The following is a 24,842-nucleotide window of genomic DNA, read 5'->3' as shown; positions in this document are numbered from 1 at the left end:
CGAGGAACCGCTGGACCAGTCAGCGACCGCCTCAATCTTTACAGGGTCCATTTGGATGCCTGCGGTAGAGATAATGTGACCCAGGAAGGAAACCTGAGATACGTGGAACTCTCACTTCTCTATCTTGACATATAGTAGACTCTGCAGGAGTGTTCTCAGGACTAGGCGGACGTGCAGTATGTGTTCCGGAAGGGTCTTGGAGGATAAACAAAGTCGTTGAGATAAATAAAGATGAACCGATTCAACATATCCCTCAGGGTGTCATTGACCACAGCTTGAAAGACTGCTGGTGAGTTCGAAAATCCGAAGGGCATGACTAAATACTCATAGTGGCCACTAGGGGTGTTAAAGGCAGTCTTCCACTCATCTCCCTCCCTGATTCTCACCAGATTGTAAGCATTGCGGAGGCGTTGTAGAGGGGCGAATGAAACCTGCCTCCAGCGACTCCCACATGTAATTGTCCATAATTGCTGCTTCAGGGGTCGAGATGGAGTATAGACGACCACGGGGAAGTGTGGTGCCGGGTAGGAGTTCTATGGCACAGTCATAAGGACAATGAGGGGGAAGGGTGGAGACCTGCCTCTCGCTGAAGTCCTCCCAGAGGTCGAAGTATTCGGGAGGGAGAGCGGAAAAGTCTTTGTCTTCAAGGGATGCAGTAGGACATGGCGAGACTCTTGGTGGTCTTGGTGGCAGTCCTTGCCCAGTCCAGTAGGTGTCAGAGTGGTTCACCCCAACCTGCAGTAGCATGGACTTGATCTGATATTCCACCTGAAAGGAGCCAATGGGGCGTCCATCGAGGGCTTGAATCTGCAGAGGGATGGGACATTTCATGCAGGGGATCTGTAACTCTCTGGCGAAATTTTGCAGGCATGCGCCTGTAATGCTCCTATGGGCTCAGGCATGTGCGACCCAGCTGCATGGGATTCTCCATGCTGGGCTTGGGGTGCTCAGAATACTGGAATGCTGGAGTGGTGTCAAAATGGCCCCGTCTCACCCATTACCGGATGCGGTTGTCAAGCCTGATTGCCAGCATTATCAGGGACTCGATGTCCTCTCCTAGTTCCAGGGCGGCCAGTTCATCTTTGATGGAGTTAGACCCTGATGGAAAGTGGCCTCCGTATTCCACCCACTCTCGGCGGCGAGGGTGAGGAACTCAATGGCGAAGTCAGCCATTGGTCAGGCCCCTTGGCCGCTTCTCGTCCGATGTCTGGGTGGTCGAAGACTTGTCGTAGCTCAGCTGTGAAGGCTACTGGGTGGATCTGCAAGATGTTAGCTGTTGTTCCCACACCGTCGTTACCCACGCCAGGGCCTTGCCCGAGAGTAGAGAGATTATGTAGTTGATCATGGCCCGATCGTGTGGAACAAGGAGGACTGTAGCTCAAACACAAGATAACACTACATGAGGAACCCCTTGCATCCTCTTGGGTGGCTGTCATACCGCTCAGGGGCTGGGATCTTGGGTTCCCGGTGCTAGTTCCCTGGAGGAACCATAACAACAACATCTGTAGCACTGGGCAATGTGACCTGGGCATTGGCTCCTCCTGGATTGGGGGCGTGCCATGGTTGGAGGAACTTGGCAAGTGCCCTGAAAGGTCCCGGAGATTTGGGAGAGCTATTCTTGCTGCCGTCTTAACAGTGATCCTTGGTGGGCTACCACATTCCAGATCTGGGTGATCTCTGCTGTGTCCATGTTGTGTCAGAAGTTTGCTTTGACTTGGTAAGGTTGGACCCAGGTGCAGATAAGACACCAGATGAGGAATCAGTGGTTAAGGTTAAACTGAAGACTTTACTGATAAACGGTAGCCGCAGGATCACAGTACACTTGAAAAAAAAACAACAACAAACACTCACACGGAATCCAAACCAGCTGCGCCATCGTGCGCCATCGTGCATAAATGTATTTTGTCCCGCCACACCAAACGCGATCACGACACTCAGGTTAAAATATCAAAACAAACTCTGAACCAATTACATTAATTTGGGGACAGGTCAAAAAGCATTAAACATTTATGGCAATTTAGCTAGTTATCTTGCACTTGCTAGCTAATTTGTCCTATTTAGCTAGCTTGCTGTTGCTAGCTAATTTGTCCTAGGATATAAACATTGAGTTGTTATTTTATCTGAAATGCGCAAGGTCCTCTGCTCCGACAATTAATCCACACATAAAACGGTCAACTGAATCATTTCTAGTCATTTCTCCACCTTCCAGGCTTTTTTAAATCTTTGAACTTATATGGTGATGGGCATCTAAACTTTCATAGTATTAGCACGACGACCGTCAACACAGTTCATCTTTCAATCACCCACGTGGGTATAACCAATGAGGGGATGGCACATGGGTACCTGCTTCTATAAACCAATGAGTAGATGGGAGAGGCAGTACTTGCAGCGTGATCTGCATCAGAAATAGAAAGGACTTCTATTTTAGCCCTTGGGAATGCAGACGCTCATTGACGAGGGCGAGCAGTGTGGGTGCAGTGATTGAATAACATAGATTTCTTAATGTATTTTGCAACGCGAGCGGTGTAGTCAGGGTATCAGTCTCAAAAACTCACTCAGGAAACGAACCAACACGGTAAACAATTCAAGCTTCTGCAAAAGACCACAGAAAACACACCTCTTTTAACAGGGACACATTAATGAAATAATAAGACACCAGAGTCCAATAAAAGTCTTTAGTGCGATCTCTGCGCCCTCTGGTGCCAAGAGGAACCATGACAGAGAGACAGCACAAATACAAATTCCATCTAGACACCATTACCCTAAAGCACAAAAAAACTATACATACCTCGGCCTAAACATCAGCGCCAAAGGTAACCTTCAAAAAGCTGTGAAGATCTGAGTGACAAGGCAAGAAGGGCCTTCTATGCTATCAAAGAGAACATAAAATGTGACATGTACAACGTAAAATGCGAAATAATGCATGCAGAGCAGAGTTAGGCTGATACCCGCTAATTATCCAAATCCAGAAAAGAGATGTTAAATTCTACAACCACTTAAAAGGAAGTTCAAACCTTCCATAACAAAGCCATCACCTACAAGGAGATTAATCTGGAGAAAAGTCCCCTAAGCAAGTTGGTCCTAGGCCTCTGTTCACAAACAGAGCCACAGGACAGGACAGAGAGAGAATATATATCCGTGTGGGTAAAAGGGGTCACATTAAATACCTGGGTGTCTGGCTAGACTGTAAATTCTCCTTCCAGACTCACATTAAGCATCTCCAATCCAAAGTTAAATCTAGAATCGGCTTCCTATTTCGCAACAAAGCCTCATTCACTCATTCTGCCAAACATACCCTCATAAAACTGACTATCCTACCGATCCTTGACTTCGGCGATGTCATTTGCGATGCCTCCAACACTACTCAGCAAATTGGATGCAGTCTATCACAGTGCCATCCGTTTTGTCACCAAAGCCCCATATACTACCCACCACTGCGACCTGTATGCTCTATTTTGGCTGGTCCTCGCAAAATATTTGTTGCCAAACCCACTGGCTCCAGGTCATCTATACGTCTTTGCTCGGTAAAGCCCCGCCTTCTCTCAGCTCACTGGTCACCATAGCAACACCCACCCGTAGCACGTGCTCCAGCAGGTATATTTCACTGGTCACCCCCAAAGCAAACACCTACTTTGGCCGCCTTTTCTTCTAGTTCTCTGCTGCCAATGACAAGAACGAATTGATAAAATTACTGAATTGGAGACTTATATCTCCGTCACTAACTTTAAGCGTCAGCTGTCAAAGCAGCTTACCGATCTGTAAATAGCCCATCCAACTACCTACCTCATCCCCATATTTGATTTGTTTTTCTGCTCTTTGCACACCAGTATTTCTACTTGCACATCCTCATCTGCACACCTATCACTCCAGTGTAAATTGCTAAATTGTAATTACTTCGCCACTATTGGCCTATTTATTGCCTTACCTCCTTACTTCATTTGCACACACTGTATACAGATTTTTCTATTGTGTTATTGACTGTACGTTTGTTTGTGTGTAACACTGTGTTGTTTGTCGCACTGCTTTGCTTTATCTTGGCCAAGTCGCAGTTGTAAATGAGAACTTGTTCTCAACTGGCCTACCTGGTTAAATAAAGGTGAAATAAAAGAAAAGAGAAATTTAAAGAAAAATGTGGGTAGAACTCTCTGTGTGTGCCAGCATGTGTGAGTATGTGTTGAATGTGTTTTGTGTTATCTTTGGATACAGCCCCCTCTACCTGGCCCCCTCTACCTGGCCCCCTCTGCCCCTGCGTGTGCGTGTGTGTGTGTGTGTGTGCGTGTGTGTGCGTGCAGGTGTGTTTAATGACAGGCAGAATATGATGAGATAGGGGCTGCAGGGACCACATCCACCTGTTATTTTCCAGTCCACACACACGCACACACACACACAGACACACATACGCGCACACACAGACGCACACACAGACGCACGCACACACATACACACACACAGTCACAGAGGTGATCTCATTTTGTGACTCTGTGGGGGAAGCTGTTGCCTCATCGTCAGACAGACAGTGCCAGATAATTAACCTGCCACAGAAGAACCCCCCCCCCCTCGGTCTCTCTCTCTCTCTCTCTCTCTCTCTCTCTCTCTCTCTCTCTCTCTCTCTCTCTCTCTCTGGAATTGTTTCACTGTGGTGCTGCTGGTTTCTATCTTGCTGTCATCTACCATTACAAGTGCAAGTGTTGTTAGCTTAATTCCATTCCAATTGTATCCGGTCTTGGAAAAAGGCTCACACAAAACATGTCCAGTCCATTTCTGCCAATGTATAGGGCTGAAAACCTGTATAGCCTTAACTGTTTATTTACAATATATTCTGATGGTTTCCTTTTTTTAGCTACCACTGTGAGCATTACTCATCAGGTCTGAATCCAATGTTCCTCCCCTGACCAGGAGTACTCTTTTTTTTGGTTGCAAATTGGTCTCGAGTTCAATTCTCTTATTTTCTTTCTTTCTCTAGCTCTCTCTCTCATTGTGATAGATAGATCTACATGAATTCCCTTTACTAAAGAATACTTAAGGGCTTTTCTCCTAGGACAGTGAACCAGATAAATAGTGTGTTAATTAGCAAGCTGATCGATGTAAATCCCCCTTCTATCTATCTCTCTCTTTCTCACACACACACACACACACACTCAGTTAAACAGACTCACACACACAGTCACACACTCAGTTAAACAGACTCACACACACACACAGTCACACACACAGTCACACACAGTCACACACTCAGTTAAACAGACTCACACACACACACACAGTTAAACAGACTCACACACACAGTCACACACTCAGTTAAACAGACTCACACACACAGTCACACACTCAGTTAAACAGACTCACACACACAGTCACACACTCAGTTAAACAGACTCACACACACAGTCACACACTCAGTTAAACAGACTCACACACACAGTCACACACTCAGTTAAACAGACTCACACACACAGTCACACACTCAGTTAAACAGACTCACACACACAGTCACACACTCAGTTAAACAGACTCACACACACACACACACTCAGTTAAACAGACTCACACACACACACACACTCAGTTAAACAGACTCACACACATGAAGGACTGACTGGAACAGAATAGTTGCCAAAGTAAAACAATAGAAAGACGATAGGTGTTACTGGACTGAGCTCTTTGATGGTTGCCTGGCGACTCAAACTGAGTTCTTCCGCTGCTCTATGTTTGCTACATACTTCAGTCTGAGGGTGTTTTCACATATAGTCCTCTTTAAAATAACCAATCTCAGTCCTCTTTAAAGTTAACTCTGTGGTTAAAAAAATGTGCTAAATAGCTCAGTCCTCTTTGTATTCACACTGCCCTTGCCTTTTGCCAGTCCACTTCAACTATTTTGTGGATTGAGTCCTCTTTGCATTCACATTGCTATGTTTAGAAAGGAACCAAGATCTTTTTTCAACATTCACTCAATGCACTCTGGGTTTTAACAAATTGCAGGACAAGCCATTCCATCAGAATGTGTTATCGAACAGCTAGATATACCTACTTACATTTTGGAAGCTTATAGATTGCATTTAGTTATAAGAAGAGCCATGATAATTGTAATTAGAAGCTAATATATAATTGGTAACGTAAAAAATAGTAGAATAATAACTTCAGATTAAATAATGCTGTAATTGAAAAATGTACACACTCAATGTAGTCTACTGCCCCTTTTAAGAGCTAGAATTGATTTTGTACCTGTCACGCCCTGACCTTAGAGATCCTTTTTATTGTCGATGTTTGGTTAGGTCAGGGTGTGACTCGGGTGAGAAAGTCTATGTTTTCCATTTCTTTGTTTTTGGACGTGTGTGGTTCCCAATCAGAGGCAGCTGTCTATCGTTGTCTCTGATTGGGGATCACATAAGAGTTGTCATTTTCCTTTTGGGTTTTGTGGGATCTTGTTTTTTGTTTAGTGTCTGTACCTGACAGAACTGTGCACTTTCATTTTCACTTTTGTTATTTTGTTTGAGTGCGCTTTGGTCCACTCCTTTCGGCGAGAGTCGTCACAGTACCTACCCTATGGTGTGATTCTCACCAAATATGTTGTCTTCTCACACTATTCAAACCCCACAATCAATAAACAGCTTATGATGCTCGCTTAGCCTATAGGTCACATATTGCAAACAGGACAGGACAGGATCTTGAACTAAATCTTGAACTAAAACCTCCACACATATTTTGGCATTTCTGTGCACCCTTGACAATCGCTAATAAATATCCAAGATCAGCGCATGTTTTTTCCTTGAACCTCATCTCATCATCTCTCTTTTGTGTCAGGCACCAATGTGACGGGTTATGGCAGGGGAAACGGTGTTGCAGTAGTCTAGTGTGTGGTGCGGGAATAATGACAAGCAATTCCGGGGAGCTTTGTGTTCACGTTGTCCTATAAAAGGGAACCAGACCGCGAAGTTCAAGCGAACCGAACTCAGACCACTTCTTCAGATGGTCTCAGTTCAATTCACTCACTTAAGGGGCTCTTTTGAGGGGTCTGAGTTCCTTTGGAGTGTTCACATTGCACACAAAAATAAGCGAAGCACACTGAGTTCATAAACATTGGCAGAAAGGGGACAAGTGTGAAAACACCCTGAGACTGCCAAAAGGAAGGGTATTGTACAAAAGAAAGTCATCAGCAATTGTATCATTTCTAACCAATCAGAGTATCAAAGCCAATGATGAATTTTCAAAACGCCGCTTTACCCACGAGGAAGAATCGTGCCGGAGGGGAGGGCTGCCGTTTTACGGGCTCCTAACCAACTGTGCTATTTTGTTCATTTTTTCATGTTGTTTATTTTTTTACTTATTTTGTACATGATGTTGCTGCTACCATCGCTTATGACCGAAAATAACTTCTGGACATCAGAACAGCAATTACTCACCTCAAACTGGACGAAGATTTTCTCTTTAACGAGTCCGACGCGGAGGATATACTGCTTTCTCGGGAACGGGCCCAAATCCTCATCATTTGCATGAAGATAAGACGGAGAAAAAGGGGGTGGTGGTCAGGCTGCCTTCTGAGAATTCGTAGGCGAGTGAGTTAACCCCCTCTACCATCAGTCCTATTTGCCAACTTGCAATCATTGGATAACAAAATGGATGAGCTCTGACTAAGGATATCCTACCACCGGGACATTAAAACTGTAATATCTTATGTTTCACTGAGTCGTAGCTGAACTACATGGATAACATACAGCTGGTGGGGTTTTCTGTCCATCGGCAAGATAGAACAGCTTCTTCCAGTAAAACAAGGGGTGGTGGTCTGAGTCTATTTGTAAATAACAGCTTGTGCACTAAATCTAATATTAAGGAAGTCCCAAGGTTTTGTTTGCCTGAGGTAGAGTATCTCATGATAAGCTGTAGACCACACTATTTACCAAGAGAGTTTTCATCTATATTTTTCGTAGCCGTCTATTTACCACCACAAACTGATGCTGGCACTAAGACTGCACTTAACGATCTGTATAGGGCCATAAGCAAACAGCATTATACCACCCTGCATTCCACTGCCGGCTTGCTTCTGAAGCTAAACAGGGTTGGTCCTTGGCAGTCCCTCGATGCAAGACCAGATGCTGCTGGAAGTGGTATTGGAGGGCCAAAAAAAAGGTATAAAAAAATATCCCAATGCCCCAGGGCAGTGATTGGGGACATTAACCTGTGTAGGCTGCCGTCTTTCGAATGGGATGTTAAACGAGTGTCCTGACTCTCTGTGGTCACTAAAGATCCCATATCACTTATCATAAGAGTAGGAGTGTTAACCCCGGTGTCCTGGCTAAATTCCCAGTCTGGCCCTCATACCATCACAGTCATCTAATCATCCCCAGTTTACAATATGCTCAATACTCTTCCCTGTAACTATTCCTCAGGTTGTTGCTGTAAATGAGAATGTGTTATCAGTCTACTTACCTGGTAAAATAAGGGTTAAATAAAATTAAATTCAGTGACCGGGGACTTTAATGCAGGGAAACTTAAATCAGTTTTACCTCATTTCTACCAGTATGTTAAATGTGCAACCAGAGGAAAAAAAACTCTAGACCACCTTTACTACACACACAGATACACGTACAAATCTGTCCCTCGCCCTCCATTTGACAAATCTGACCATAACTCTATCCTCCTGATCCCTGCTTACATGCAAAAACTAAAGCAGGAAGTACCAGGGTCACTGGCAGGGCTTGCAAACTATTACGGACTAAAAGGGAAGCACAGCTGCGAGCAGCCCAGTGACCCGAGCCTACCAGACGAGCTAAATAACTTCTATGCTCGATTCAGGCAAGCAACACTGTAGCATGCATGAGAGCATCAGCTGTTCAGGACGACTGTGCGATCACGCTCTACATAGCCAATGTGAGTAAAGACCTTGAAACAGGTCAACATTTACAAGGCCGCAGGGCCAGACGGATTACCAGGACGTGTACTCTGAGCATGCGCTGACCAACTGGCAAGTGTCTTCACTGACATTTTCACCCTGTCCCTGATCGAGTCTGTAATACCAACATGTTTCAAGCAGACACCATAGTCCCAGGGCCGAAGAACACCAAGGTAACCTGCCTAAATGACTACCGACCGTAGCACTCACGTCTGTAGCCATGAAGTGCTTTGAAAGGCTTGTCATGGTTCATATCAACACCATAATCCCAGAAACCATAGACTGCCCCTTCACATCCACACATGATCAAATCAAATCAAATCAAATTTATTTATATAGCCCTTCGTACATCAGCTGATATCTCAAAGTGCTGTACAGAAACCCAGCCTAAAACCCCAAACAGCAAGCAATGCAGGTGTAGAAGCATGCAATCTCTATTGCACCCCATACTGCCCTTTCCCACCTGGACAAAAGGAACACCTATGTGAGAATGCTATTCATTGACTACAGCTCAGCGTTCAACACCATAGTGGACTCAAAGCTCATCACTAAGCTAAGGACCCTGGCATAGTGGAGCAGATTGAGAGCTTCAAGTTCCTTGGTATCCACATCACCAACAAACTATCATGGTCCAAACACACCAAGATATTTGTGAAGAGGGCACGACAACGCCTGTTCCCCCTCAGGAGAATGAAAAGATTTGGCATGGGTCCTCAGATCCTCAAAAGGATTTATACAGCTGCACCATCGAGAGCATCCTGACTGGTTGCATCATCGCCTGGTATGGCAACTGCTCGGCCTCCAACCACAAGGCACTACAGAGGGTAATGCGTATGGCCGAGTACATCACTGGGGCCATGCTTCCTGCCACCCAGGACCTCTATGCCAGGCGGTGTCAGATTGCCAAGGACTCCAGCCACCCTAGTCATAAACTGTTTTCTCTGCTATCACACGGAAGGCGGTACCGGAGCGCCAAGTCTAGGTCAAAAAGGCTTCTTAACAGCTTCTACTCCCAAGCCATAAGACTCTCGAACAGTTAATAAGATGGCTACCCGGACTACTTGTATTGTCCCCACTCTGCATTTTTACGCTGCTGCTACTCTCTGTTTATTATCCATGCATAGTCACATTACCTCTACCTATATGTACATATTACCTCAATTACCTCGACTAACCGGTGCACCCGCACATTTACTCTGTACTGGAACTCATGGAATATAGCCTTGCTACTGTTATGTTATCGTTGCTCCTTAATTATTTGTTATATTTCTCTATTTTTTCTTCTTAAAACTGCATTGTTGGTTAAGGGCTTGTAAGTAAGCATTTCACTGTAAGGTCTACACCTGTTGTATTCAGCATTTCACTGTGTTGTTTGTTATGGCTCTGGCCCAACCCTTTGGTTTCTGAGAGCAGTCAGAACAGTTAGAGTGTGTTTGTGTTCTAGAAATCGTTGTGGAGGTACTCAGATCCAGACTTATTGCGGAGAAGAAAAAAAAAACGTTTATGGGCGTGGCGTAGAGGTTGGCCTGAGCAAGGAGTATGGGTTGCCAGGCAATGCCTAAAAGGGTTTCCACTAGATAGTACAGCCACAAAGTCAAATTGGCTATATTGTCAAAATTCATGAAAAAAAATATGTACTTAAGGTTAGGGTTAGGCATACGGTTATCAGTATGGCTGAGGTTAGAGTTAGGTTTAAAATCACAAGAAGATAAATTGGAGAAAAGGCCTGGATTTGTTACTTTGTGGCTGTGGTAACTAGTGACAACCAAAACTGTTAGATATGCCTATTGCTGAGTGTGGAATCTAATTTTGTCTCTCTCTACCTGGGCTAATATTTGCCGCTTAGAGATTGCCCTTCATTAACGTATGCAAATGTCTGTTTCCCCCAGCTGAGTAGTTGGTCTCACTCTCATCAATTGTGTGTGTCCTACATGTCTATACCGCTGGTCAATGGCAGTAGTGAGTGTTGTGTGTGTGTGTGTGTGTGTGTCCTTCATATCTATACCGCTGGTCAATGGCAGTAGTGAGTGTTGTGTGTGTGTGTGTCCTTCATATCTACGCCGCTGGTCAATGGCAGTAGTGAGTGTTGTGTGTTTGCTTGTGCATGTCAGTGGAAGCTGTTGAGGGGAGGATGGGTCATAATAATGGCTGGAATGGAGTCAATAGAATGGTACCAAATACATCAAACACATGGTTTCCATTCCAACCATTATTATGAACCGTCCTCCCCTCAGCAGCATCCACTGTCGTGTGTGTCTGTGTGATTTACATGCACATGTATCACTGTGAATGTGTTTGTGTGTGTCTGAAAGGATGAATGTGAAATATCATGTGATCTCCCAAAACCTGTTTCCTCTAAGCTTTTATAGATGAACAGCAAATGGAACAGATCCTGGCTTTGAACTCAACTCTTCTCCTCTCTGCTCCAGTTTTCCATTCCTCTCTGCTGTTTTCCATTCTCCGCCGTACGTTTTCCTCGGTCAAGACCCCTGTCCGCCCCTGGCAGCACCGCTTTAGATGGGGTCACAGACATACACGTAACACACACACACACCCCTTTAGACAGAGCCGAGGGGAACTGTCAGAGGAGTCACTTTCCATTAGAATGCTAATAGAACAGAGACTGCAACAGACAGCAGAGAGGGAGAGCAAGGGAGTGAGAGAGAGGGAAGGGGACGATGAATAGAGAAGTAAGGGGATACGGGGTGAGGGGCAGAGAGTGAGAGGGAGAGCAAGGGAGTGAGAGAGAGAGAGAGGGAAGGGGACGATGAAGAGAGAAATAAGGGGATACAGTGTGAGTGGCAGAGAGTGAGAGGGAGAGAAACACAGAGAGAGAGAGAGTGTGCGAGAGAGAGAGAAACACGCAGAGAGAGAGCGAGAGAGAGAAGGACTCACCACTGATTAACAATAGATTGACATAGCGATGCTATTCCCGCCCTTAGATCCAGCAGATCAGGACTAGCCCACTCAGGCTTGACTCATCACTTGAATTAATATTACATACATTTTCCAGAATGATCTCTGTGAACTCCAGAGCTGTATGGGGGACTGGGAGAGGAAGGTGTATAGGGGACTGGGAGAGGAAGCTGTGTGGGGGACTGGGAGAGGGAAGCTGTGTGGGGGACTGGGAGAGGGAAGCTGTGGGGGACTGGGAGGGGACTGGGGGACTGGGAGGAAGCTGTATAGGGGACTGGGAGAGGAAGCTGTATAGGGGACTGGGAGAGGAAGCTGTGTGGGGGACTGGGAGAGGAAGCTGTGTGGAGGACTGGGAGAGGAAACTGTATAGGGGACTGGGAGAGGAAGCTGTATAGGGGACTGGGAGAGGAAGCTGTATAGGGGACTGGCAGAGGAAGCTGTATAGGAGACTGGGAGAGGAAGCTGTGTGGGGGACTGGGAGAGGAAGCTGTGTGGGGGACTGGGAGAGGAAGCTGTGTGGGGGACTGGGAGAGGGAAGCTGTGTGGGGACTGGGAGAGGGAAGCTGTGTGGGGGACTGGGAGAGGAAGCTGTGTGGGGGACTGGGAGAGGGTAGCTGTGTGGGGACTGGGAGAGGAAGCTGTGTGGGGGGACTGGGAGAGGAAGCTGTGTGGGGGACTGGGAGAGGAAGCTGTGTGGGGGACTGGGAGAGGGTAGCTGTGTGGGGACTGGGAGAGGGTAGCTGTGTGGGGACTGGGAGAGGAAGCTGTGGGGGACTGGGAAAGGAAGCTGTGGGGGACTGGGAGAGGAAGCTGTGTGGGGGACTGGGAAAGGAAGCTGTGTGGGGGACTGGGAGAGGGAAGCTGTGGGGGGGACTGGGAGGGAAGCTGTGGGGGGACTGGGAGAGGAAGCTGTGTGGGGGACTGGGAGAGGAAAGCTGTGTGGGGGACTGGGAGAGGGAAGCTGTGTGAGACTTTATCTATTGCACTCCACACTGCCCTTTCCCACCTGGACTAAAGGAACACCAACAGTGGGGAGAACAAGTATTTGATACACTGCCGATTTTGCAGGTTTTCCTACTTACAAAGCATGTGCTGTAATTTTTATCATAGGTACACTTCAACTGTGAGAGACGGAATCTAAAACAAAAAAACAGAAAATCACATTGTATGATTAAGTAATTAATTTGCATTTTTTTAAATGACATAAGTATTTGATCACCTACCAACCAGTAAGAATTCCGGCTCTCACAGACCTGTTAGTTTTTCTTTAAGAAGCCCTCCTGTTCTCCACTCATTACCTGTATTAACTGCACCTGTTTGAATTTGTTACCTGTATAAAAGACACCTGTCCACACACTCAATCAAACAGACTCCAACCTCTCCACAATGGCCAAGACCAGAGAGCTGTGTAAGGACATCAGGGATAAAATTGTAGACCTGCACAAGGCTGGGATGGGCTACAGGACAATAGGCAAGCAGCTTGGTGAGAAGGCAACAACTGTTGGCGCAATTATTAGAAAATGGAAGAAGTTCAAGATGACGGTCAATCACCCTCTGTCTGGGGCTCCATTCAAAATCTCACCTCGTGGGGCATCAATGATCACGAGGATGGTGAGGGATCAGCCCAGAACTACATGGCAGGACCTGGTCAAATGACCTGAAGAGAGCTGGGACCACAGTCTCAAAGAAAACCATTAGTAACACACTACGCCATCATGGATTAAAATCCTGCAACGCACGCAAGGTCCCCCTGCTCAAGCCAGCGCATGTCCAGGCCCTTCTGAAGTTTGCCAATGACCATCTGGATGATCCAGAGGAGGAATGGGAGAAGGTCATGTGGTCTGATGAGACAAAAATAGAGCTTTTTGGTCTAAACTCCACTCGCCGTGTTTGGAGGAAGAAGAAGGATGAGTACAACCCCAAGAACACCATCCCAACCGTGAAGCATGGAGGTGGAAACATCATTCTTTGGGGATTCTTTTCTGCAACGGGGACAGGACGACTGCACCGTATTGAGGGGAGGATGGAGAGGGCCATGTATCGCCAGATCTTGGCCAACAACCTCCTTCCCTCAGTAAGAGCATTGAAGATGGGTCGTGGCTGGGTCTTCCAGCATGACAACGACTCGAAACACACAGCCAGGGCAACTAAGGAGTGGCTCCGTAAGAAGCATCTCAAGGTCCTGGAGTGGCCTAGCCAGTCTCTAAACCTGAACCCAATAGAAAATCTTTGGAGGGAGCTGAAAGTCCGTATTGCACAGCGACAGCCCCGAAACCTGAAGGATCTGGAGAAGGTCTGTATGGAGGAGTGGGCCAAAATACCTGCTGCAGTGTGTGCAAACCTGGTCCAGAACTACAGGAAACATATGATCTCTGTAATTGCAAACAAAGGTTTCTGTACCAAATATTAAGTTCTGCTTTTCTGATGTATCAAATACTTATGTCATGCAATAAAATGCAAATTAATTACTTAAAAATCATACAATGTGATTTTCTGTATTTTTGTTGAAGTGTACCTATTATAAAAAATTACAGACCTCTATATGCTTTGTAAGTAGGAAAACCTGCAAAATCAGAAGTGTATCAAATACTTGTTCTCCCCACTGTATGTGAGAATGCTGTTCATTGACTACAGCTCAGCATTAAACACCATAGTACCCTCAAAGCTCATCACCAAGCTAAGAATCCGGGGACTAAACTTTTCCCTCTGCAACTGGATCCTGGACTTCCTGACCGCCCCCAGGTGGTGAGGGTAGGTAGCAACACATCTGCCACGCTGATCCTCAACACTGGTGCTCCCCAGGGGTGCGTGCTCAGTCCCCTCCTGTACTCCCTGTTCACCCACGACTGCATGGCCAGGCACGACTCCAACACCATCATTAAGTTTGCTGACGACACAACAGTGGTAGGCCTGATCACCGACAACGACGAGACAGCCTATAGGAGGAGGTCAGAGACCTGGCCGGGTGGTGCCAGAATAACAACCTATCCCTCAACGTAACCAAGACTAAGGAGATGATTGTGGACTACAGGAAAAGGAGCACCGAGCACGTCCCCATTCTCATCGATGGGGCTGTAGTGGAGCAGTTGAGAGCTTCAAATTCCTTGGTGTCCACATCACCAATAAACTAGATTGGTCCAAACACACCAAGACAGTTGTGAAGAGGGCACGACAAAGCCTATTCCCACTCAGGAAACTAAAAAGATTTGTCATGGGTCCTGAGATCCTCAAAAGGTTCTACAGCTGCAACATCGAGAGCATCCTGACCGGTTGCATCACTGCCTGGTACGGCAATTGCTCGGCATCGACCACAAGGCACTTCAGAGGGTAGTGAGTACGGCCCCGTACATCACTGGGGCAAAGCTGCCTGCCATCCAGGACCTCTACACCAGGCGGTGTCAGAGGAAGGCCCTAAAAATTGTCAAAGACCCCAGCCACCCCAGTCATAGACTGTTCTCTCTACTACCGCATGGCAAGCGGCACCGGAGTGCCAAGTCTAGGACAAAAAGGCTTCTCAACAGTTTTTACCCCCAAGCCATAAGACTCCTGAACAGGTAACCAAATGGTTACCCGGACTATTTGCATTGTGTGCAACCCCCTTTTTTACACCGCTGCTACTCTCTGTTTATCTTATTTGCATAGTCACTTTAACTATACATTCATGTACATACTTCCTAAATTGGCCTGACCAACCGCACATTGGCTAACCGGGCTATCTGCATTGTGTCCCACCACCCGCCAACCCCTCTTTTTACGCTTCTGCTACTCTCTGTTCATCATATATGCATAGTCACTTTAACGATACCTACATGTACATACTACCTCAATAAGCCTGACAAACAGGTGTCTGTATGTAGCCTTGCTACTCTTTTTTCAAATGTATTTTTACTGTTGTTTTATTTCTTTACTTACCTACACACACACACACATACCTTTTTTTCCCGCACCATTGATCCACCCACTAAGAATGTATCCCCCACACTATCCCTTCACTTAGACTGTATCCCCCACACTATCCCCGACTGAGAATGTATCCCCTACACTATCCCTTCACTTAGACTGTATCACCCCTACACTATCCCCCACTGAGACTGTATCCCCACACTATCCCCCACTGAGACTGTATCCCCACACTATCCCCCACTGAGAATGTATACACTATCCCCCACTGAGACTGTATCCCCCTACACTATCCCCCACTGAGAATGTATCCCCCACACTATCCCCCACTGAGAATGTATCCCCCACACTATCCCTTCACTTAGACTGTATCACCCCCCAATATCCCCCAATGAGACTGTATCACCTCCCCACTATCCCCCACTGAGACTGTATCGCCCCCACCACTATTCCCCCAATGAGACTGTATCACTATGCCCCATTGAGACTGTATCACTATCCCCCATTGAGACTTTCACCCCCTACTATCCCCCACTGAGACTGTGTCACCCCCATAATATCCCCCACTGAGAATATCACCCCCACTATCCCCCCACTGAGACTATCACCCCCACCACTATTCCCCCAATGAGACTGTATCACCCCACCACTATCCCTTCACTTAGACTGTATCACCCCCACCACTATTCCCCCATTGAGACTGTATCACCCCCACCAGTATCCCTTCACTTAGACTGTATCACCCCCACCACTATTCCCCCATTGAGACTGTATCACCCCCACCACTATCCCTTCACTTAGACTGTATCACCCCCACCACTATTCCCCCATTGAGACTGTATCACCCCCACCACTATCCCTTCACTTAGACTGTATCACCCCACCACTATCCCCCATTGAGACTGTATCACTATCCCACATTGAGACTGTATCACCCCCCTTCACCCCATTGAGACTGTACCATCCCCCACCACTTTCCCCCATTGAGACTGTATCACTATGCCCCATTGAGACTGTATCACTATCCCCCACTGAGACTCTATCACTATCCCCTCACTGAGATTGTACCCCCCCCACAATCCCCTCACTGAGACTGTATCCCCCCCCCACTATCCCCTCACTGAGACTGTATCACCCCCAATATGCCCTCACTGAGATTGTATCACCCTCCCCCCACTATCCCCCATTGAGACTGTATCACTATCCCCCATTGAGACTGTATCACTATCCCCCATTGAGACTATCACCCCCTACTATCCCCCACTGAGACTGTATCACCCCCTACTATCCCTCACTGAGACTGTATCACCCCCCACTATCCCCCCACTGAGACTGTATCACCCCCACCACTATTCCCCCAATGAGACTGTATCACCTCCCCACTATCCCTTCACTGAGACTGTATCACCCCCACCATTATCCCCCACTGAGACTGTATCACCCTCCCCCACTATCCCCCATTGAGACTGTATCACTATCCCACATTGAGACTGTATCACCCCCCCTACTATCCCCCATTGAGACTGTACCATCCCCCACTTTCCCCCATTGAGACTGTATCACTATGCCCCATTGAGACTGTATCACTATCCCCCACTGAGACTCTATCACTATCCCCTCACTGAGATTGTATCACCCCCCACAATCCCCTCACTGAGCCGGTATCCCCCCCCACTATCCCCTCACTGAGACTGTATCACCCCCCCAATATCCCCCACTGAGATTGTATCACCCCCCCCCACTATCCCCCATTGAGACTGTATCACTATCCCCCATTGAGACTGTATCACTATCCCCCATTGAGACTATCACCCCCTACTATCCCCCACTGAGACTGTATCACCCCCTACTATCCCTCACTGAGACTGTATCACCCCCCACTATCCCCCACTGAGACTGTATCACCCCCACCACTATTCCCCCAATGAGACTGTATCACCTCCCCACTATCCCTTCACTTAGACTGTATCACCCCCACCATTATCCCCCACTGAGACTGTATCACCCCTCCCCCCACTATCCCCCATTGAGACTGTATCACTATGCCCACATTGAGACTGTATCACCCCCTACTATCCCCCATTGAGACTGTACCCCCCACTTTCCCCCATTGAGACTGTATCACTATGCCCCATTGAGACTGTATCACTATGCCCCATTGAGACTGTATCACTATCCCCCATTGAGACTGTATCACTATCCCCCATTGAGACTGTATCACTATCCCCTCACTGAGACGGTATCACCCCCACTATCCCCTCACTGAGACTGTATCACCCCCCCCAATATCCCTTCACTGAGACTGTATCACCCCCCCACACACACACACACACACACTCTTTCCCTTCCCTGAGACTGTCACCCTCCCACACACTATCCCCCACTGAGACTGTTTCACTACCCTCTACACCATCCCCCACTTAGATTGTTTCACCATCCCCCTACACTATTACCCCACTGAGACTGTATCACCCCCCCCCACTGAGACTGTATCACTCCCCCACACACATTGTATCAATCCCCTTACACTATCCCTCCACTGAGACTCTGTATTTGCTGACTGTGTTTTTTTGCTGAGCCCTCCAGACATAGACACTATAATCAAGGCAATTCAAGCAAATCAAACCCACCCACACACACACACCATCGATGCAACTCAATCAGTGTCTGGCATCCTGCTGCAAACACCATTGTGTGACCCAGGCTTTATATGATGTTAATTCCCTGCTACTCTAACGGCTGGCCTGCCTGTGAGAAACCTGGTCTCAGAGCATTTTTTATTATTCTGTATGTAAATCTGAGACTCTGTTTAGTATGATATGTTTAGTTTCGTATCGTATGTATTAGCTGGCTAACGTTAGCTAGGCTAGGGGTTAGGGTTAAAGTTAGGATTAAGTTTAGGAGTTAGGTTAAAAGGTTAGGGTTAGGGGAAGGTTTAGATGAAAGGGTTGAGGTTAGGAGAACGGTTAGCTAACATGCTAAGTAGTTGCAATGTAGCTAAAAAGTAGTAAGTAGTTGAGAAGTTGATAATTAGTTGAAGTTGTCCGTGATGAGATTCAAACTCGCAACCTTTGGGTTGCTAGACGTTCGCATTATATGCCTACCCACCCGACCAACCACCCTACATTCGTTTTTACCTTAAGTAACCATCTGTCTTATGTAACCATTAATGCAACATTTATTTTGAGTGTCCCGGATTTACATTTACTATGTTACATCTAGTCTGATACCAGGCTGCTGTGAGAGGTAATTAGCCACTTCAGACATAGAAAGAAGGTAGGATGGGACTCACTACTCTCTCTTAAAACTCATTTAGCCTGTACACACACACTCCTTTCACAGCGTGTTGTTTTGTACTAATGGTGTCTGAGGTTTGAGTTTACAGTAGGACTAGTTACAGTAGTCATATGACCCTTATAAAATCATCAACATAACAAACAGTTGGTCAAACCGCTGCCTGCAAACAGTGCACACCAGTGGTGTCCTGAAGCCCCATCACACACACACACACACACACACACACACACACACACACACACACACAGTCTCCGGTTGCCCAGTGTGTGTTTTGGGGGCATTTTGCCCGATGCTGGTTTAATTGGCATGGCAGAGTGCCAGTCATTGGGGTAGAGTGTGTCTGTCTGTCTCTCTGTCTGAGTCCCAGTGTGTGTGTTTCTCAGAAAAGATCACAGCCATCTGCCAACAATGCAGCATATTATCATATTGACAGGCTGCTGAGGCCAGAAATAGTCTTACTGGCTTGGTTACCTAGTTACCAGCTTGTTTAGGTGCATGGCGTCTTCAAGTGGGCTCCCGTGTGGAACAGCGGTCTAAGGCACTGCATCTCAGTGCAAGAGGCGTCACTACAGTCCCTGGTTGGAATCCAGGCTGAATCACATCCGGACGTGATTGGGAGTCCCATAGGGCGGGCCATAATTGGCCCAGCGTTGTCCGGGGTAGGCCATCATCATAAATAAGAATTTGTTCTTTACTGACTTGCCTAGTTAAATAAAGGTTAAATTTAAAAAAGTGTTTGTTTTCTGAGGAAATGTCTCTGGACGGGAAGTTAATTTGTGTACAAAACAACACATTCTGTAGAGGAATAGAGATGAGATCAGAGACACATACGGCACATGCTGATTGATGATCAGTGGTTTTGATTGCACCCTGTTGCACCATCCTCCAACCAGCTACTCCCTGTACACTCAGTTGCACACACATACCCTCACAACCCCTACACGTACACTCACATCCCCCACACGTACACTCACATCCCCCACACGTACGCTCAGTCCCCCACACATACACTCAGTCCCCCACACATACGCTCAGTCCCCACACATACTCTCAGCCGCCCACACATACTCTCAGTCCCCCACACATACGCTCAGTCCCCACACATACTCTCAGCCGCCCACACATACACTCAGTCCCCCACATACACTCAGTCCCCACACATACGCTCAGCCGCCCACACATACACTCAGTCCCCCACACATACACTCAGTCCCCCACACATACACTCAGCTCCCCGGGTGTTCAATGTGGTAGCCCCCCGCACCTCTTAGATTCAGAGGGGTTGGGTTAAAAGGCGAAGTCAAGTTTCAGTTGGACCTTGTGTGCAATTGAGGATAGAAATGTATGTAATTCTTGATTTAAACGGAACCTTTTCATTTCACCTAATTTTAACATTCTGTCATGAAAAACACATTTTCCCATCTCAAGAGGTTAAATAAAAAATATACTACAGTAAGTGCCTGTTAAGTCCCAAATAAAGTAACAAAGTTGACTGTAATCTTAAATCAGCCATGAATCCCCTTGCGACAGAAGGAATGGAAGCTTGTTGTGTGCAATAGGGAATTGAATCCAAGCTTCACATAAAAATAATAATGCTAAAACATTTCTAGCCTGTCTATCTGTGGGTAACAGGGTTGACGTGTAATGTTCGACACGCTCCGTTTTCCACCACAAAACACCAGCAAACGGCCAAAAAGAGTAGAACCAGCTCACCTGCTTTTACACTGATTTAACTATTAGATGTTCAATGTTTCTTTTGAAAACCATATTCGTTTTTCCCAAACCTTAACATGTTTGCTGAAACTACATCTCACGTACTCAAAACTCTAGTTCGCCAATTTCCCCAAACCCCACAGGCAAAATGAAACACAGCAATCAAAGCCCTGCTCAAAATGAAACTCTGCATACTAATGAGACATACACACATTAAATGAATCTAACTTAGTGACAACCGAGATCATACTAATGTCACGTATTCAAAACACTACTATCAGAACCTTTTTCAGTGTAAAGACTAAGATGTTGTTATACTGTGTATTGTTTGTGTGTACTCAAACACGAACATGACTCGATACATGTCGAGCAGCGCACATACAGTGAAAATACAAAGATACAGTCAATATATTTAGCTTATGCAAATGAAGAAAATAGGCCTATTTGTTCTACTGTACTGTACGTTAGATCAATTGTATGGAATATATCAAGAAAACAAATGTCAGTAAATCATGAGTCAAGAAATAAATATTCCATTGCGAATGTTCATGTCTGTTGTTTTGGTTTGGCTACAGATTTTCATCAACATCACAGGTGATATTCTCCTTGGCCAGACAGCAGGGGAAATATATTCCGGCATGACGCATCTACCCCTGACAGGGGCTGGAATGTCACCAGAGGCCTCCTCCATTGCCTGGAGAAGGGCCATACGTTCATGGGGTTTGCGATTATACACCTTCCACCGCCATACTGAAAACAGTTCCTCAATGGGGTTGAGAAATGGGGAATATGGTTGGAGATAGAGAATTATAAACCTGGGATGGTCATGGAACCAGTTGCGGACCTGAGCAGCCCGATGGATGCTCATGTCCCAAATTAGAACATACATTTGCTGCTCAGGATCACCTGGCCTTCTCTGTTCTGGCTGAAAAAGACTTGCATGTAAGGTGTTCAGGAAATGAAGGAGATGGGCAGTGTTGTACGGTCCAAGAGTGGCATGGCGTTGGAGGACCCCATTGTGGCTCATAGCTGCGCATATGGTTACATTTTCCCCGCGCTGGCCAGGTACCTCAATGATGGCGCATTGACCAATGACGTTCCTTCCTCTCCTCGTCTTCGCTAAATTGAATCCAGCCTCATCTATGGATATGAGTTCCTGGGGGATGGACGTTCAACGTCATGATTCTCTGAAATTACAGTAAATAATATAATTTCTGTATAGTAAAGTTCACTTGCAACATCAATGAGTCTCTAATGTTTCAAGAGTATAATACTAATACATTACTTACTTTCACATATTTGTACCGTTTATCCTTCACTCTTTGGGAATCCCTTTCAAATGGGCTCTGTAGATGTGCTTCATCTGGAGATGGTGTTTCTGAAGGATGAGGGCTTTGGTTGATAAACTCACTCTGATGTTATGGAAGATGGCAGGTTTTCAATAATCTGTTGTGGGATTTCCTGCAGTCTTATGGAATTATTTTAAACTACCATTTGCACAATGGCAGCCTCCTGTTTGTCTGTACATAGATGCGTTCTACCACCACGTGGTGGTCGTCTTTAAGTTCTACAAACTCAAAATAGCATACAGTACAGTAAATACTACAGTAATACAGTATACAAGACAAACATGTTTGTCACGTTCTGACCTTTGTTCCTTTGCTTTGTCTTTTGTTTTAGTATGGTCAGGGCGTGAGTTGGGTGGGTTGTCTATGTTCGTTTTTCTATGATTTTCTATTTCTGTGTTCGGCCTGATATGGTTCTCAATCAGAGGCAGCTGTCTATCGTTGTCCCTGATTGAGAACCATATTTAGGTAGCCTGTTTTCCTTTGTGTTTTGTGGGTGGTTATTTTCAGTCTTTGTGTGTCTGCACCAGACAGAACTGTTTCGGTTGTCACTTTGTTGTTTTGTATTTTGAAGTGTTCTTTTTTCATTAAATAAGATGAACACTTACCACGCTGCGCTTTGGTCCTCTCCTTCTTCCACCCAAAACAACCGTTACAATGTTACGTGGTATACCGTAGCTCCCAATTTCATAAATATAGTAATAAATGAAACACTTACTTTGTTTCCCCTGTCGGTATGTATTGGAATCTACAGTCTTTACTGAGCTTAATGTTGTACTACTGTCAAGTAGTAAATACACTGCATTCGGGAAATGTATTCACACCCCTGGACTTTTTCCACATTTTATGTTACAGCCTTATTCTAAAATGGATTGTTTCTACATAATGACAAAGTCGAAACACATTTTAGAAATGTTTTTTTAGAACATTTTTGCAAATGTGTTACAAATTTAAAACTGAAATGTCCCATTTCCATAAGTATTTAGACCCTTGTTGAAGCACCTTTGGCAGCGGTTACAGCCTCGAGTCTTCTTGGGTATGACGCGACAAGCTTGGCACACCTGTATTTGGGGAGTTTCTCCCATTGCACTGTAAGTCCAATGTCAGCAGTACATATCTATTCTCATTGTGGAAGTCTGGATGATGGATGCTACGGTGAAGCGGCTCAGATTGGGCTGCACTCTCTGCCTCAAGGTTAAACCACGGTTGACCACATAGTCCACCACAGTGGACTTAGTCTTCCTCCAACTCTACCGCTCTCTGCGAAGTTTGCTTCCATTGTTCTCCGAACACAGGAGAAATCACCTGTGGCCTTTTTATCCATACCAAAGGTCTGATTGCAAAATGAACATTTACACAATTACTGTTTGCGCATGTGAAAGTGATAAATTGGTAATTGAGCTTAGTTTTTTGAACAGTGTTTGCTTTTCATTTGCACACTATATTTTTGTTGTGAAGTTTGTGCCAAAGGTAGAGAATTGTGTATTGTCTTTTGTCTGATTGGGTGTCTGGTTCTGCTAAATGAGTTACAGGTTTCTGTCATTGTGCCTCATGGGCCCGTTTTAGTGAGTAAACAATTGGGAAAAACCGTAAAACGAGAGTTCAGCTCGCATAACAGGGTTGTCCTTAAAATTGGAGACAGACGGAAATGTATCACTAAATAATATTCTTTAAAAAATGACTTTGTTAAAGCAACCAAATAACTCAGGCTTTACAATGATGGTGAAATGTAGAGACATTTTTATATTAAGTGGGTTAACTCTCTCTGTGTTCTAACTCTGTCTGGGATCTAACTCTCTGTGTGTTCTAACTCTGTGTGTGTTCAAACTCTCTGTGTGGGTTATAACTCTGTGGGTTATAACCCTCTGTGTGTGTTCTAACCCTCTGTGTCTTCTAACCCTCTGTGTGTTATATCTCTCTGTGTATTCAAACTCTCTGTGTGTGTTCTAATTATATGGGTTCTACTAACTCTGTGTTTTCTAACCCTCTGTGTGTTCTAACTCTCTGTTCTAATCATCTGTGTGTTCTAACTCTGTGTTCAAACTCTCTGTGTGGGTTATAACTCTCTGTGTGTTCTAACCCTCTGTGTGTTCTAACACTCTCTGTATGTTCTAACACTCTCTGTGTGTTCAAACTCTCTGTGTGTTCTAATTATCTGTTCTATCTGTGTGTTCTGACTCTGTGTTTTAATTATCTGTGTGTTTTAATTATCTGTGTGTTTTAATGATCTATTATTTTAATTTGCGCATTCTAACTCTGTGCGCGTTCTAACTCTGTGTGCGTTCTAACTATCTGTGTGTTCTAACACTGTGTGTGTTTGTGTGTTCGCAGCTCCTGGGCTTCGTGTACGCCTGTTACGTCGTCAGCGCCATCACTGAAGAGGAAGACAGCTGTGAGTACTACAACTTAACTTGACACCCACACTCTCTCAATTCAGTTTGAATTGCAGGGCTTTATTGGCATGGGAAACATATGTTAACGTTAACAGTAAAAATGAACAGTAAACATTACACTCACAGAAGTTCCAAAATAATAAAGACATTACAAATGTCATATTATGTATATATACAGTGTTGTAACAATGTACAAATGGTTAAAGTACACATAAACATAAATAGGGGTTGTATTTACAGTGGTGTTTGTTCTTCACTGGTTGCCCTTTTCTTGTGGCAACAGGTCACAAATCTTGCTGCTGTGATGGCACACGGTGGATATGGGAATTTATCAAAATTGTGTTTGTTTTCAAATTCTTTGTGGATCTGTGTAATCTGAGGGAAATATGT

The 24,842-nt window shown here is 45.6% G+C and overlaps 1 protein-coding gene across 3 annotated transcripts in view; it reads left to right on the top strand.

The window, feature by feature from the left end:
- Window positions 1–24,842, top strand: part of LOC112223412 (sodium/potassium-transporting ATPase subunit beta-1-interacting protein 3) — a 125,536-nt gene that overhangs the window by 69,278 nt on the left and 31,416 nt on the right. For all 3 annotated transcript variants that reach the window (XM_042304063.1, XM_024386417.1, XM_024386418.1), the window contains exon 5: window positions 24,391–24,451. In XM_042304063.1, the coding sequence (XP_042159997.1) occupies window positions 24,391–24,451 (61 nt within the window). The remainder of the gene's footprint in view (window positions 1–24,390; window positions 24,452–24,842) is intronic.

The sequence above is a fragment of the Oncorhynchus tshawytscha genome, linkage group LG22, assembly GCF_018296145.1.
Source record: "Oncorhynchus tshawytscha isolate Ot180627B linkage group LG22, Otsh_v2.0, whole genome shotgun sequence".
NCBI lineage: Eukaryota > Metazoa > Chordata > Actinopteri > Salmoniformes > Salmonidae > Oncorhynchus > Oncorhynchus tshawytscha.
The sequence above is the reverse complement of the archived record's forward strand: the minus strand, read 5'-3'. Positions and strand labels throughout refer to the sequence as shown.